The sequence below is a fragment of the Artemia franciscana genome, chromosome 4, assembly GCF_032884065.1.
Source record: "Artemia franciscana chromosome 4, ASM3288406v1, whole genome shotgun sequence".
NCBI classification, from domain to species: Eukaryota; Metazoa; Arthropoda; class Branchiopoda; order Anostraca; family Artemiidae; genus Artemia; species Artemia franciscana.
The window spans coordinates 11,616,592-11,633,293 of NC_088866.1; the positions used below are offsets into that span (position 1 = coordinate 11,616,592).

Genomic DNA, 16,702 nt, shown 5'->3' on the forward strand with positions numbered 1-16,702 from the left:
CAACATTCTTTGCTGTCCCATTGTCTGTGCAACATAATAATTGTCCATGGGAAAACAATCCGTATTCAGATCTATACCGCATTTTTCTAACGATTGCCCTTGAGCTTTGTTGACGGTGATTGCTAATCAAACATTCCCTGTGTCCCCGTCGTCATTTTTATATCCCCCTGTGCCCCCGGCGTCCCCGTTGTAGTTGTGTCCCTGTGTCCTGGTCGTCATTTATATTCCCTGTGTCCCGGTCGTCATTTGTGTCCCGGTGTCCTGGTCTGTAGTGTCATCTTATAATGACGTCATATACAAAGCCTTATCTATATATATAAAAATAAGTTGTCTGTCTGTCCGTCTGTGGATCAGGTGACGTCATGTTTCTGTGTCGGCTGACGTCATGTTTTCGACTGACGAAATTACGAAATTACATTGGGACACAAATGACGACCAGGACACCGGCACATAGGGAATATAAATGACGACCGGGACACTCAAAGAGAAAGCGACCGGGACACAAGGAATGTTCAATTAGCAATCACCATCAACAAAACACCGTCAACAAACCATCACAAATGACGACCGGGACACAGGGAGTATAAATGACGACCAGGACATAAGTAAAAAAAAAACTAAAAAAAAAGGTAAAAACTACAAAAAAACTAAAAAGAAAAAAACAAACTAAAAACTAATAAAAAAACTAAAAAAGCTAAAAAACTAAAAAAACTAAAAAATAAAAAAAACTAAAAAAAGGAAACAAAAAGAAAAATAAAGGGGAAAAACCAAACTAAAAAAATAAAAATAAAAAAAAACTAAAAAGAAAAAAGAAAAAAAAAACTAAAAAAACTAAAAAATGTAAAAACCAAAAAAAAAAACTAAAAAGAAAAAAGGGGAAAAATACAAAAATTTATTTCATCATTTACCATTTCAAAAACGAATGTATATACAGACTGGGAGACCGGAATACAAATGACGACCGGGACACAGGGAATATAAATGACGACCGGGACACAGGGACACAACTACAACGGGGACGCCGGGGGGCACAGGGGGATATATAAATGACGATGGGGACACAGAGAATGTTCGATTAGCAATCACCATCAACAAAGCTCAAGGGCAATCATTAGAATCATGAGGTATAACTAAAAAAAAACTAAAAAAAAGGCAGAAAACTAAAACCTAAAAAAAAGACCAATTCAAAAACGAATGTATATACAGACTGGGACACCGGGACACGAATGACGACCGGGACACCGGGAAACAAGGAATATCAATGACGCCCGGGACCCTCAAAGAGAATTCACAGACTGGGACACCGGGACATAAATGACGACAGGAACACATGGAATATAAATGACGACCGGGACACCGGGGGGCACACGGGGATATATAAATGACGACGGCGACACAGGGAATCGTCGATTAGCAATCACCATCAACAAAGCTCAAGGGCAATCATTAGAATCATGAGGTATAGATCTGAATACGGATTGTTTTCCCATGGACCATTATATGTTGCATGTTCAAGAGTCGGTAAACCTGACAATCTATTGATATGCACAGACAATGGGACAGCAAAGAATGTTGTATATTCGCAAGTTTTACGTAGTTAAAAACATATATATATATATATATATATATATATATATATATATATATCTATATTCACAGGTGGGACATAGGGACACAACTACAATGGCGCGTAACTAATATGGCGCGTAACGACTTACGCGCGCGGGAGGGCTTGGGGGGGGGGGGCGCGAAGCGCCCCCACCAACTAGGTGTTGGGGTGGCGCGAAGCGCCACCCCAACAGCTAGTATACTTATAATGACGTCAAATGCAAACCCATAAACAAACAAACATGCATATATACAACTTATTTTTATACATATAGATACAGTTTCTTCTTTAGTTTTTTTTTCTTTTTTAGTTTTTTCTTTTTTTTAGTTTCTTCTTTTTATTTATTTGTTTTCTTCAATTTGTCAATGTTCATTCTAACATTGACACTTGGAAAAACCTTTACGTGCCAAGCATGCTAAAGCTCCAACAATTTATATTAAACCTCAATAATGGGGTATCTGTTTTAAGGTTTTCGAATTACTTTAATCTATTGTCAAAATATATTGAAAAATTTGTGCAATTCCCAGTTTTTTTTAGTTTTTTTCTTTTTTTTTAGTTTTTTAGCTTTTTTTAGTTTTTTTTCTTTTTAGTTTTTTATCTTTTTTATTTTTTTACGTTTTTTCTTCTTAGGTTTTTTCTTTTTTTAATTTTTTTTTTATTTTTTAGTTTTTTTTAGTTTTTTCTTTTTAGTTTTTTTTTTAGTTTTTTACCATTTTTCTTTTTTCGAATTACTTTAATCTATTGTCAAAATATTTCGAAATATTTATGCAATTTCCAGTTTTTACATTCTAGTTTGTTTTCTTTTATATATATAGAAGATATAATCTGGCGTAACGGACAGACAACTTATTTTTATATATATGTCAAAATATATTGAAATATTTGTGCAATTCCCTGTTTTTTTAGTTTTTTTCTTTTTTTTAGTTTTTTAGCTTTTTTAAGTTTTTTTTCTTTTTAGTTTTTTATCTTTTTTTTATTTTTTTACGTTTTTTCTTCTTAGGTTTTTTCTTTTTTTAATTTTTTTTTTATTTTTTAGTTTTTTTAGGTTTTTCTTTCTAGTTTTTTTTTAGTTTTTTACCATTTTTCTTTTTTCGAATTACTTTAATCTATTGTCAAAATATTTCGAAATATTTATGCAATTTCCAGTTTTTACATTCTAGTTTGTTTTCTTTTATATATATAGAATATATAATCTGGCGTAACGGACAGACAACTTATTTTTATATATATAGATATATATATATATATATATATATATATATATATATATATATATATATATATATATATATATATATATATATATATATATATATATATATATATATATATATATATATATATATATATATATATGTTTTTAACTAAGTAAACTTGCGAATATACAACATTCTTCGCTGTCCCATTGTCTGTGCATATAAATAGATTGTCAGGTTTACCGACTCTTGAACATGCAACATATAATTGTCCATGGGAAAAACAATCCGTATTCAGATCTGTACCGCTTTTTTCTAATGATTGCCCTTGAGCTTTGTTGATGGTGATTGCTAATCAAATATTCACTGTGTCCCCATCGCCATTTATATATCCCCCCGTGCCCCCGGCGTCCCCGTTGTAGTTGTGTCCCTGTGTCCCGGTCGTCATTTATATTCCCTGTGTCCCGGTGTCCCGGTCGTCATTTGTGTGTATTTGTCTGTAATTTTGTCGTCATTTGTCTGTAATTTCTCTTTGAGTGTCCCGGTCGTCATTTATATTCCCTGTGTCCTGGTCTGTAATTTCTCTTTGAGTGTCCCGGTCGTCATTTATATTCCCTGTGTCCCGGTGTCCCGGCCTGTAGCGTCATCATACAATGACGTCATATAAAAAGACTTCTATACTTATAATGACGGCATATGCAAACCCTTTTTAACTACGTAAAACTTGCGAATATACAACATTCTTTGCTGTCCCATTGTCTGTGCATATAAATAGATTGTCAGGTTTACTGACTCTTGAACATGCAACATATAATTGTTCGTGGGAAAAACAATCCGTATTCAGATCTATACCGCATTTTTCTAATGACTGCCCTTCAGCTTTGTTGATGGTGATTGCTAATCGAATATTCCCTGTGTCCTCGTCGTCATTTATATCTCCCCTTCGCCCCCCAAGCGTCCACGTTGTAGTTGTGTCCCTGTGTCCCGGTCGTCATTTATATTCCCTATGTCCCGATGTCCCGGTCGTTATTTGTGTCCCAGTGTCCCGGTCAGTAATTTCTCTTTGAGTGTCCTGGTCGTCATTTATATTCCCTGTATCCCGGTGCCCCGGTCTGTAACGTCATCTTATAATGACGTCATACACATAGCCTTATATACTTATAATGACGTCATATGTAAACCCTCTTTTTACAAAAAAACATACAAAAAAACAAACATGCATACAACTTATTTTTTTATGTATCGTATATGTATTTTGTGGTTGCCCCCTTAGGGGCAACCTAGTAAAGAACAAACCCCAGCCCAAAGTAACCTAAAATTTAAAAAAGTGCTTTGAAAAAAAGTCTAGTAAGGAACAATCGCCATTTCAATGTGATTCAGGAATGGTAGCAATTGTTTCAATTAATGTTAATAGTAAAATATTTTTGCAAAAGTAAGCTTGTGGGAATTTTGAAGAATAGCTTGAAACCTCTTAAAATGATATCGAACCGGAATGAAAACTATACCATTGGAATCACAATAGCCAAAAAGCCCGTTTAAGAATGTTACAGTCTCATATGTTGAGCAGCAAGTAAAATCACTTTTTCATATGGGATGCAGCAATGTTTGTTCTTTTTCTTATTCTTGTTTTTATGGCACTTGGTATTTACTAGGTGACATATAGCAATCGCAAATTCTGTCTCTCTGTCGGTCCTGGTTCTGCTAGTTCGAGCACTTCCAGATACGCTAGGACGACGAAAATCGGCACGCGTATCAGGGAACAAACCACATTGAATTATAAATAGTTTCTTCCCTGATTCGACCATCTGGGGAGTAGAGGGGCAGCTAATTCGGAACAATTAGAAAAAATGAGGTGTTTTTAACTTCCGAACGGGTGATCGTATCTTAATGAAATTTGATATTTAGAAGGATCTTGTACTTCTGAGCTCCGGTGACATTGGATCCGATGACATTGGGGCGAGTTGGAGGGGGAAACCGGAAATCTTAGAAAATGCTAAGAGTGGAAAGATTGGGATAAAACTTGATGGGCAGAATAAGCAGAGGTACTAGAAACGTGATTGACATAACTGGAAAGGATCCACTCTCTTTTGGGGAATTTGGGGGGGGAGGTATATTTTGGTTAATTCGGAAAAATTAGAAAAAATTAGGTATTTTTAACTTATGAACAGGTAATCGGATCTTAATGAAATTTGATATTTGGAAGGACCTCGTAACTCAGAGCTCTTATTTTAAGAAGGCTGGAGGGATGGGAACTTGTGAAAATTGAGGTATCTTTGTCTTGCAAATGGGAGATCGGATCTTAATGAAACTTGACATATAGAAAGATCTTGTGTTTCAGGTTCTTCATTTTCAATTTGAATTGGATCCGGAGACTTAAGGGGTGGAGGGAAGACACGGAAATCTCGGAAAACGCTCAGTGTGGAGAGATCGGGGTGAAACTTGATGGGAAGAATAAATACAAGTTCAACATACGTGATTGACATAATAGGACCAGATCCACTCTCTTTGGGGGAGTTGGGAGGATTTCCAGTGCCTTAGAGAGTTCGGTGGTTCTGGACGTGATAGGACGATGAAAATTGGTAGGCGTGTCAGGGACCTGCACAAATTAACTTGATAAAAGTCGTTTTCCGATTCGGCCATTTGGGGGACTGGAGGGAGAGGAAAAAATCTAAAAAAAAGTATTTTTATCTTACGAATGAGTGATTGGATCTTAATGAAATTTTATATTTAGAAGGGCCTCGTGTCTCAGAGCTTTTTTTAAATCCCTACCGTATCTGGTGATATTGGAGGGAGTTGGAGAAGGAAACCAAAAATTTTGGTAAACGTTTACAGTGGAGATATCGGGATGAAATTTGATGGGAAGAATAAGCACATGTCGTACATACGTGATTGTCATACCGAACTGGATCTCCTCTCTTAGGGGGAGTTGTGGGGGGGAATTAGAAAAACTGAGGTATTTTTAACTTTTGAACGGATGACCGGATCTTAATGAAATTTAATATTTAGTAGGAACTCATGTCTCAGAGCTCATGTTATAAATCCTGACCAGATCTGGTGACATTGGGGGGGGGAGTTGGAGGGGGAAACCGGGAATTTAGGAAAACATTTAGTGGAGAGATCGGGATGAAACTTGTTGGAAAGAAAATGTATATGTCACAGATACGTAATCGGCGTAACCGGACGAGATCCAATGTTTTTGGGGGAGTAGAGGGGTCCAGTGCTTTGGCGAGTTCGGTGCTTCTGGATATGCTAGGAAAATGAAAATTGGTAGGCGTGTCAGGGACCTGCACAAATTGACTTGATAATAGTCGTTTTTCCGATTCGACCCAATTTGACTTAATAAAGTAAAAAAAAAAAGACCATCTGGGGGGCTGAGGGGAGAGGAAAAATTGGAAAAAATGATGTATATTTAACTTATGAACGAGAAATCGGATCTTAGTGAATTTTGATATTTGGAAGGACCTCTTGTCTCAGATATATTTTTTAAGCCTCTGATTTTCCTTTTAAATTAATCTATTGAGTCTTAGAACTTTGTTAGAGCTCATGTCATATGAAATCTTGACTCTTGGCACTTCCGACCTCGTCAAAAGGGTCATATGAGCTCTTGGCTCTTGTTTTCTTTTGGCACTAGTGGGGCACTGAAACATCACACAAAGAAGTTTAAGGCTTCACTTGAAAGAGCATAGCTATATCTAGCACCTTTTGTAAGTTATAAAACATTATATTAAAAATGAAATATAATTCTTGACAAAAACAGCATCTTCATATATGAAGAGACGGAATGGTGTGTTAAAAAATTGAAGGGCAACATACGCGGCTTCAAGATGATGGCTGGTGTCAGGCAAGGGTGTGTCTTGTCACCTCTCCTTTTTATTCTAGTTGAAGACTACATCTTTAGACAGATAAATTGGCATGGAATCCAGATTCCAAGAACTTCTTGCTCAGGACATCGACTTTTCCAAAGAAGTTGGACTCATAGAAGCCGACAAGCAGAAGCCTCAAGAATTCCTAAGCAAACTTGCAGAGAAAGCTGAACAATTCGGACTGCACATCAACGCCCCAAAGACAAAAGCTATGCCAATCAGTAGTTCACCCATGGAAATCCAACTAGGAGGAGAGTACATCGAACAGATTACAGACTTCAAGTACTTAGGAAGTACAGCCACTTCAAGTGGCGACTCAAAAAAAGAATTGCTCACCAGGATAGCCTTGGCCAACACATCATTTCATCATTTCGTCATCATTTCATCATTTCGGATTCAGAAATAAGCTCTTTACCTTGATTGAAGAATAGCTTGCTATCAAAGCAAGCAGCCTTAATCCAATACACCCATGTGAAAAAGAAATTTGTCAGCTTTTGAAGGTAGTCAGAGATTCAACATGGAAGGATAGTGTTGGAAAAGGAACTTGATCGAAGACAGTGGATGTAGATTCGGCACTAATGCTTTGGATAAAGGAATTTAGATGGCGCGATGATCTCATCTAAAGTAATGGAGAAGGCTTACGACTCGTTCCGAATCAGGTCCAGGGAAAGTCTAGCAAAGTGGAAAAGTGTTTTATAGAGATTGAAGGAGTTTATGACGAATATTAAATTGAAGGCCTTGGAGAAACAGAGAGAGAAAACCTAATGAACGAATTAGAACCTAGGAACTGACACAGGTTCCGGCAATCTTCCAGTCTAAGATTTTTGAATATCGTTTTGTAAGAAAAGCTGAAAGAAAGTATACTGTAAAAAAAATAACATTAGTCATTGCAGAATCTTAGTATAAATCTTCTCACAATTTACTAAGATATCATGAAGATACAAAAGAAACGCTCTCCGTGCCCTCCAGCACTTTCACCTTCTTTAAAGAAATTTACAGACAAAACTCCAAACTGGTTGACTTAAGGACCCCTGTTGCTACAGAACAATTTGAACTTCCATCCTGATACTCCGGAGGAAAGTCTCATAGCCAATATGTTGCATAAAGTATCTATTAAAGATGTACTAATACGTTCAACGTTGCATTAAGTTTGGACATGACCAACGTAAGGTATTTTTTTACTGTAAAACTTTAAAACCAATCGTCTGCTTTTGTTAGAGAAGTTGTAAGAGTCCAGAGGTATAACAGAGATCTTTTAAAGCTTGAAGATAGCCTATCAGCTATGGTAGGATTTTGAAGCTAATTTCATCCCCCCAAAAAAATATGGCGCTGTGGAAGGAATGACATTTTACCATTCGGGGAAAAACTGCTTTTCAGCTGGTAGAGAAGGACGATTTTCAGCAATTTCCAAGACGTATCCTAGCCACTTTAACCTTTCTCTCCTTACAGCCGTAGAATGTGGGATTGAACCACATATTTTGTGTACAGCTTACGCTTTGAGATAAGGGCAGTCGGTCGGGTATCCAAAAAAATCCGTAGGTAAATTCTCTGGAAAACATCAGGCAAATCTTCCTCCGCTTTTCTGAGCATCCACGTGTCAGAACAATACTGGACCCCTATTATCACTGTAGCTTCCAATATTCTAATATTGGTTCTCAGGCTTATCTTTCTTTTTTCAAACTTATTTACACTTTGGGAAAACAACCTGAGCTTTGGCTATACCACTTTCAACATCTTCACTGAACACATTGCCTTTACTAATGATACTACCTAGGTAAGTGAAGCTGTCCACTTGATCTATCTCCTTGTTACCCAAACATCACCTTCACTTATTCCTAGTCTTAGCGGCCTTGTTTTCTTAACATTAATTTTCAAATTCATTCTTCTACCCTGAACTCGCAAAACCTCTGAAATTCATTCATTTTGCTAAATTTTTTACTCAGGATGCATGAATCATCAGCATAATCTAAGTTCAAGGGACTTTTATTCCCTAGCTGATTCTGTATTCTCTTATTACCTTTGGAATGCTTTTTAGGACAAAGTCCATTAAGTGATCCATATAAAAGGGGATAGGTCAAAACTCTGCTTAAATCCTGATTTAATACAAATCCAGTTGCTAACGTCCTACCTTAGCTGCAGCAATGTATCCTCGTAAATAGGACTAGTCAATTTAATATTATTATAATACAAGGGTAGGACCTTCACTAAAGCTCTTCTATCAGCTGAATAGAACACTTGGCCATAACCTTTAAAACTGATGACTAGGGGGTTCGATGACTCAGGCACTTCTCAATTATTAACTTAAGAGTGAAAATTTGGTCGGTATATCCTCTCCCCTTCCAAAAACCCTTAAAACTTAATCCACATCATCTTCAAGTCTAAAAAGTATTATCACACGAAGTAATTGGCTTCCTACCGAAACCAGACTAATGTTTATATAATTACCACACTCAATCTAACCACCAGTCCTTCTTATAGAAGGGTTTAATTAGAATGCTCCTAAAATTGCTAAGTACTTGCCACTTTTTTGAAATCATGTTCATAGCCTTTAGTAACTAATATCTAGCCTCATAATCACCAAATTCATGAAACTCGTTTACCACAAAATCAGCACCTGGGGCCTTATTATTTTTCAATCTTTCTAGTACTATCACTAGTTTTTCCTCACAAAATAAATCTTCCTTTGCATCCGAGGTACTTTTTCATTCTTTTCTATGTCTTTTCCTGTAACTCTATCAAGGTTTAGGACATTCTCAAAATTTTCTGTCCATCTCTTTTTAGCTCATTCATTTTCACTAATTATGGCTCCGTTCCTATCTTTAATTGGGACAAGTCCAGATTAACTATTTCCTCTCAATTTATTAGCATCCCAGAATAGTATTTTACTATTAAGCCGTCTGGCTACATCTTCTATATCTTCAGCAATTTTACACATGACCTCTATTTTCCCTCTCCTTAATTCATATTTCAGTCTTTTCTCCATTTTCCTTAAATTCCCCTCATTTTTATGTGATATATTACTCAAATAATTCTGGCACAAGCCCCTTCTCCTTTCTGTGAAACATAAAATATTTTCACCAAAACTCCTAGCTATGTTTCAAGCTTTCTTCCCTAACACAACATTAAAAACATCAAAAACTATTTTCCTGAAATTATTCCATCTATCTTCTACACTGTCAAATTCTAAACTCTCCTGTTTAGCATTCAACTGTTCCTGAAAAGCTCCTCTCAAATTCTCATCCTGGAGTTTACCAATGTCAAGTTTTCCTAGTTACCCTTCCTAATTTTCAACTTTAGATAGCTCTACTAACACTACTAGATGACGATTTTTAGTTTCGACATCAATAACATCAATGTTATATACCCTAGTAGCTTGTATCAATCCTGTCAGTGTTTGGTTTACAATGACATAATCAATAAGGCTAATTATTAGGTAAGCTGTCATATCATCACGTGAATACCATGTTAACTTATGGGCCATTTCATGACCAAATACTGAATTGGTTATAACTAGATGGTTTTGCCTATAAAATCGTGGCAGTCTGTAACCATTACTGTGTTCTTGTCCTACGCTAAATTTGCCTAAGCTATGGTATCATCTATGCTTCTTTCTAAAATCCTCCAATAAATATACCCAATTTCTACCAGGAGTCCAGTCTATTTGTTTCTGTAGCTGTAAGTAAAACTAATCTGAGTCCTTTTTGCTTTTTTTTTCATGTTTTTTTTGTCTCTTCTGGTTCTTTTTAGAGGAGAGGGAGATGAGTCCATACCACGCGTTAAATCCGCTGCTCAGTGACTAGTTTTTCACAATATTTTGCACTAGAATAGATAAATTTTGACAACATACTAATTAAATTGGCATATGATGAAAAAGCACCTTATTTGAAAGTAAATTTTTGTGACACAGAACTTGAAAACAGAGTAATGAAGCAACAGTGATTCCTGATTCTGATTCTACATTAAAAATCTAATAAGATTTCATGAGCAACACCAATCTAACCAGAGGCAAGGCCTCTGACAATTACACACCCCACCAACAATATGTGTAATAACTAACCTTCAAATCCATCTTTTATGCTAGCTAAACCATAATCCCCATGGAGAGATTCTACCCTTCCTAATATTGCTTGATATAATATCCTTGAGGTGGTATCAAATGTAAAAGCATGCGGTTCCACCTGAACTACAAAATACCTGAAATAAGAAAAATGATCAAGGGATTTACAAGTCAGTTTTCCAAACCCTTAATATGCATACATATTTTTATAGCAAAGATGGCCAAGAGACATGAAAGCCTTGAATATACTAATTTTTGTTGTCCCTTGTCTTCTGACTGCAGAAAATGTCAACTTCTTCTTAATGTCATTGCTTGAGGTTAGGTCTGACGCAACCACCCTGGGGAAAATACTAAAAAGACATATGATTCTAAAAAGAATATGTTATGAATAAAAACAAAGTTGCTTATTTAAAGGGTACAAAAGAATATCAGTATTGATCCAGTCTTTGACCTATATAGATCTAAACTAGTTTTATTGTTTGGCCAGTTTTCAACTTATTGGATAGTTATTTCATTGTGCAACGATTGCCTTTGAATATAGTTGGATGTATCTGGTTTTTGTCGGCCACTAACGACAAAATTTTTGAGAAAAGCTCGAAGGCCGGTACGAGGGTAAATAAGAAAGGCATATCGAAGGTAAGCTTTTGGCATAATATTTAATACACTAAGGTGAGCGACGAAGGTATAAAACAACTGATAAAGGAGATGCAAAGTCTAAGAGACTCAGTAAATAAAATGGAGGTTTTGGCTGAGGGAATTGAAGGCCTAAAGACGATTTTTTTCAGAATTTTCTTGCAAGGTAGAGGAAACAAACAGAGCAATCAAATCGGAGATAGCTGGACTGGCATTAAGCTGCTCGACTGTTAATGAAGATTTGCGGAAAACCCAGTCCAAGATAGATTTTCTTGAAAAAGAATTGAAGAACATGAATTTGATTATATACAATTTTGACCCAAAACATCGAGGACCAAGTCTAGCGTCAGATATTTTGTCATGCTTAAATGAAATTGTCCCGAATTTGGATCTAGAGAGGCGAGACATAAAGGATATTTTCCGCCTTCGTTCTAAAAAGGGCGTGCCCCCTGTTGTCATTAAATTTATTAGCAAGCCTCTAAGAGATTTGGTGTTGAGATCTTCTGGGCTATTTAGCCGTCATAAGTTGAATATCTCCCCTGATTACATGGAAAGAGAGCGTATGGCTCGAGATAAGCTAAAACCACTTCTAGCGGAGGCTAGGTCAAAAAATATACCTGCTAAATTAAGGGGGGCGAGGCTAATATTACAGGACAAGATCTTGACGTATGATTTTGAGGATGAGAAAATAATTGAAGTAAGAGGTCCAAGTGTTAGAGATATGGTCCCGATAGCTCTGGGAAAGTTTCAAGGTCAGAGCCGTCAGTCCCTTGACCATGAGACTTCAACGCGCAGCAGGTCAGAATCTACAGGTAGCTTGCAAGGATATTTTTCAGCAAATAAAAAGGAATTGGACGATCCAAACACGGAAACTCGAACCACAACGGCATTTATTACACCGAAAAATACGGTTGCTTTGAATATGCCCAGGATGCCTGAACCACGAGCCAAACGCGACCATGCTAGGATAATAAGTCCAAGTGACAATCAAAATCAGCCTATCAGAAAGTCACGATTAGTGGGAGTGCTCAACCAGGAAGCACCAATTGAGGGCAGTGGTCTTGAGGAGAGGGCAAGAGATGGTGAAAGCGTGTCAAGAGAACAGTCGAGTCAAGGGACTATATTAACTGTTGGTTAGGAATAGGAAACGGGGGGCCATAGTGAAAATTCTAGTGAAAGGGTAGTACGTATGGTGCATTGGAATATACAAGGGTTTTCATCAACAAAACTAAGTGGTCTGTTGAAGGAAGCGTGTATTGATAATGACAAGAAAGATATAGTTGGACTAGTAGAAACATGGAGTGATGGGAAAAACCCATTAAGTGTTGAAGGGTATAATGTTCTTGAAAGAGCGAGAAATAAATCGAGTAATGGTCGACATTATGGGGGGATAGCGATATTGATCCGGGATGATATATTTGATAGCATCCATAGGCTATTAAGTGCATCAGAAAATATAGTGTGTTTACAAATGTCCATGTGGGATAAGAGGTATGTTATAGGCTGTGTATATATATCCCCTGAAAATAGTTCTTATATGAATGAATATACATGGGATACATTAATTGAGGAGTATGTTAATTATCTTGAGCTGTTTAGTGACCATTTTTTTGTATTACTAGGTGCTTTCAACGCATACACGGGTACGAGTACGGAGCTTGAAGACACGCAGGTGGATCTTGGCAACCCTTGTTTATCAGGAATGAAGAGTATGGTTGAATGGTATGGAAGAAATGGATGCCCGAAAGATAGGACAAGCAAAGATGAAACTAGGAGGAAAAATAGGTGGGGCCATAAGTTGATAAATTTTTGTAGTGAGGGTCGGTTGATAATATTGAATGGAAGGGTGGGAAAAGATCATAAAAGGGGAGATTTTACGTGCTTTGGTTCGGGGAAGCCTAGTGTGATTATTATATTATGGTTGATAGGAGGTTATGGGAAAATTGTTTGGATTTTTATGTTATGGATGTTGCAGGATCAGACCATCAGCCAATAGAGGTAGTCATGAAGGCAGGACAGGCGAAGAAATGGATGAATGAGAAGGAGGGTGAGAGATATAGTTGGAGGAATGAGGGAAAGATGGAAGATAAGGGTAGGAAGGTAATGGAGCAGCAGATTCAGGTAGATTGTATGGAGGAAAACCGTTTAAAAAAATTGTTGGAAAGTGAACAGATGCAGAAAATGGCGGAGGAATGCATATATATACTGGAGAAGGGAATTTAGAAGATGCCATGGAAGAAATATCAGAGGAAGTATATCAGAAATGCGGTGGAATATCAAATAAGAAGGAGATGGTGAGAAATAGAAACGAATTCTTTGATGAGGATTGTCGGAAGCTGAAAGTAAACCTTGTTCAACTTCTCAGGAAAGTGAAGGAGCACTAAATGACCAGGAAATGAATAAACACTTATCGGAGTACCGAACAGAGAGAAACATCTACAAGAGGCTAATAACAAAGAGAAAAAAACAAGTAGAAGAGATTAGGGCCATAAAGATCAGCGAGGAATACTTGTCAAAAGACCCAAAACAGTTTTGGAGTGAAGTAAGGCGGGAATTCAAGGCCAACGACAAACACATACCTCCAGCTGAGTCGTGGAAAACATACCTGGAGCAGGACACTAGCAAAAGGGAACAATATGGAGACGGTATAGGGAGTTTAGCAGAGAAGCTGCGAGAGCAGAATGGTTTCCCCTTAAGACAAGAGGATTATAGTCTATTAGAACCGATCAAGGTAGAGGAAGTTTGGGCAAGCCTAAAAGGAATGAAGGGATCTTCGGCGCCGGGGGTGGATGGAATACCAGCAAAGATTTGGAAAATAGGGAAAACAGTTCTAGTACCAGTTTTAGCAGCAGTTTTCAGTTTTGTGACTGAAAAAAGGAAATGGCCTGATCAGTGGAATGTGTCAATAGGAATACCAATTTTTAAAAGAGGTAACAGGCGGGATCATAGTAATTATAGAATAATTAGTTTAGGAAATATGATGAGTAAGATTTTCTGCAAGGTTATAGAATCAAGATTATGTAAGTGGTTGGATGTAAAGGAACTGTTATCCCCTAGGTAGGGTTTAGAAAAAACCATAGTGAAGCAAATCATATTTTTACTTTGAGAATTTTGGTAGAGAAATATAGGAAAGGAAAAGGGGGATGGTTATTTGCAGCCTTTTTAGACCTGAAAGGAGAATATGATAATGTGGATAGGAACCTTTTAATGTTAAACCTGTTATCTTTAGGACTGCCTCACTATTTTGTATTGTTGCTGTGCGAAATGTATAAGTACGTGAAGTTAGTAGTAAGAGTGGCGGGAAAGTGCTCAACTCCAGTGCAATCTTTATTGGGACTAAAGCAGGGATGTATGCTGTCACCGAAATTGTTTAGCCTTTATTTAAATGATGCCAATGAATTTTTCATTAAGAACAATCCACCAATGATATCGATAGATTTGCTTAAACTGTGTTTACTACTATTTGCTGACGACATCGTATTACTGGCTGAAACAAAGGAGAAACTGCAACAATTATTAGAGATTACGGAGGTTTATTTGGAAGGGAAAAAGTTAATCCTGAACACATCGAAGTAAGTGGTGATGGTATTTGGTCGTAAAGCCATGGAAAGTGAAGATGTGAATTTTTTCTTTAAAGGTGAAACTATATCAGTGAATTAAATAAAAAAAAGTTTTTTTTTAACTGAAAGTAAGGAGCGACATTAAAACTTAAACGAACAGAAATTACCCCGTATATGAAATGGGCTGCTCCTTCTTCAACGCCTTGCTTTTTGCACTTAAGTTTGACCTTTTCTCTCAACTCTACTTTTTAAAACAGTAAAAACTTTAGAGTAAAGAGCAGGGCGTTGAAGAAGGAGCAGCCCCTTTCATATACGGGGTAATTTCTGTTCGTTTTAAGTTTTAATGTCGCTCCTTACTTTCAGTTAAAAAACTTTTTTTTTAATTTAATTTCTGAGCGTTTTTTAGTTAATCCATGTTTTGATTTCGGCTCTCCGCAGATGAATAATTAAAGCGAAATTTGCATATCTATTTATTTGGCTAAATGGCTCTCCCATAGTTTTGATCGAATGATTTTGCGAAAAAAGGAGGGGAAGGAGGCCCAGCTGCTCTCCAATTTTTTGGGTACTTAAAAAGGCAACTAGAACTTTTAGTTTTTACGAACGTTTTCATTAGTAAAAGATATACGTAACTTACGAATTAGCTTACGTAACAAACTTCTATGTTCGTATGTTTTTATTACGTATATGAGAAGGTTCGCCGACTCGTCAATACCTCGTCAATAACTCTTTGCATTAAAGCTTAAATTTTGTCCCCTGAATCACAAAGGCCGTAGAATAAATAGTTGAAATTACTAAAAATCCTTTAGCGTAAAGAGTGAGGTATTAGGAGGAGGTGAACCCCTTATATGCGTAATATTTTCTGTTCGTTTTAAGTTTTAATGCTACTCCATACTTCCAGTTGAAAAAAAAACTTTTTCATATTTACTTCCTCATTGTTTTTTTAAATAATGCTAGAAAATGCTGCGCCCCCTTTATGGAAATCTTCTTCCCCCATGACAAATTCTTCCATGGAAATTTCCCCCACATAGCCCCCTCTTCTCAACCCCCCTCCTAACCAAAAAATCCCCCTGAAAGCGCCTCTACATTTCCCAATAACCATTAATATATGTAAACACTGGTCAAAATTTGCAACTTGCAGCTCCTCCCACAGGGGCTGTGGGGGAGTAAGTCGTCCCCAAAGACATAGTTATAAGGTTTTTTGACTATATTGAATAAAATGGCTATCTCAGAATTTTGATCCGACTACTTTGGGAAAAAAATGAGCGTGGGAGGGGGCCTAGGTGCCCTCCGATTTTTTTGGTCACTTAAAAAGGGCACTAGAACTTTTCATTTCCGTTCGAATGAGCCCTCTCGCAAAATTCTAGGACCGCTGGGTCGATACGATCACCCCTGGGAAAAAGAAAAAAACAAACAAACAAACAAACAAATAAACATGCATCCGTGATTTGTCTTCTGGCAAAATATACAAAATTCCACATATTTGTAGATAGGATCTTGGAACTTGTACAATAGGGTTCTCTGATACGCCGAATCTGATGGTGTGATTTTCATTAAGATTCTATGACTTTTAGGGGGGGGGGATGTCACCCTATTTTCTAAAATAGGGCAGATTTTCTCAGGCTCGTAACTTTTGATGATTAAGACTAAACTTGATGAAACTTATATATTTAAAATCAGCATTAAAATGCGATTCTTTAATATAACTATTGGTATCAAAATTCCGTTTTTTTAGAGTTTTGGTTACTATTGAGCCGGGTCGCTCCTTACTACAGTTCGTTACCACA

General features: G+C 36.9%; 1 protein-coding gene across 1 annotated transcript in view; it reads right to left on the reverse strand.

The window, feature by feature from the left end:
• The window catches only part of LOC136025992 (ribonuclease P/MRP protein subunit POP5-like), a 46,876-nt gene that overhangs the window by 20,393 nt on the left and 9,781 nt on the right, over positions 1-16,702 (reverse strand). Inside the window, exon 2 of the mRNA XM_065702131.1 lies at positions 10,726-10,862. Coding sequence (XP_065558203.1) covers positions 10,726-10,862 — 137 coding nt within the window. The remainder of the gene's footprint in view (positions 1-10,725; positions 10,863-16,702) is intronic.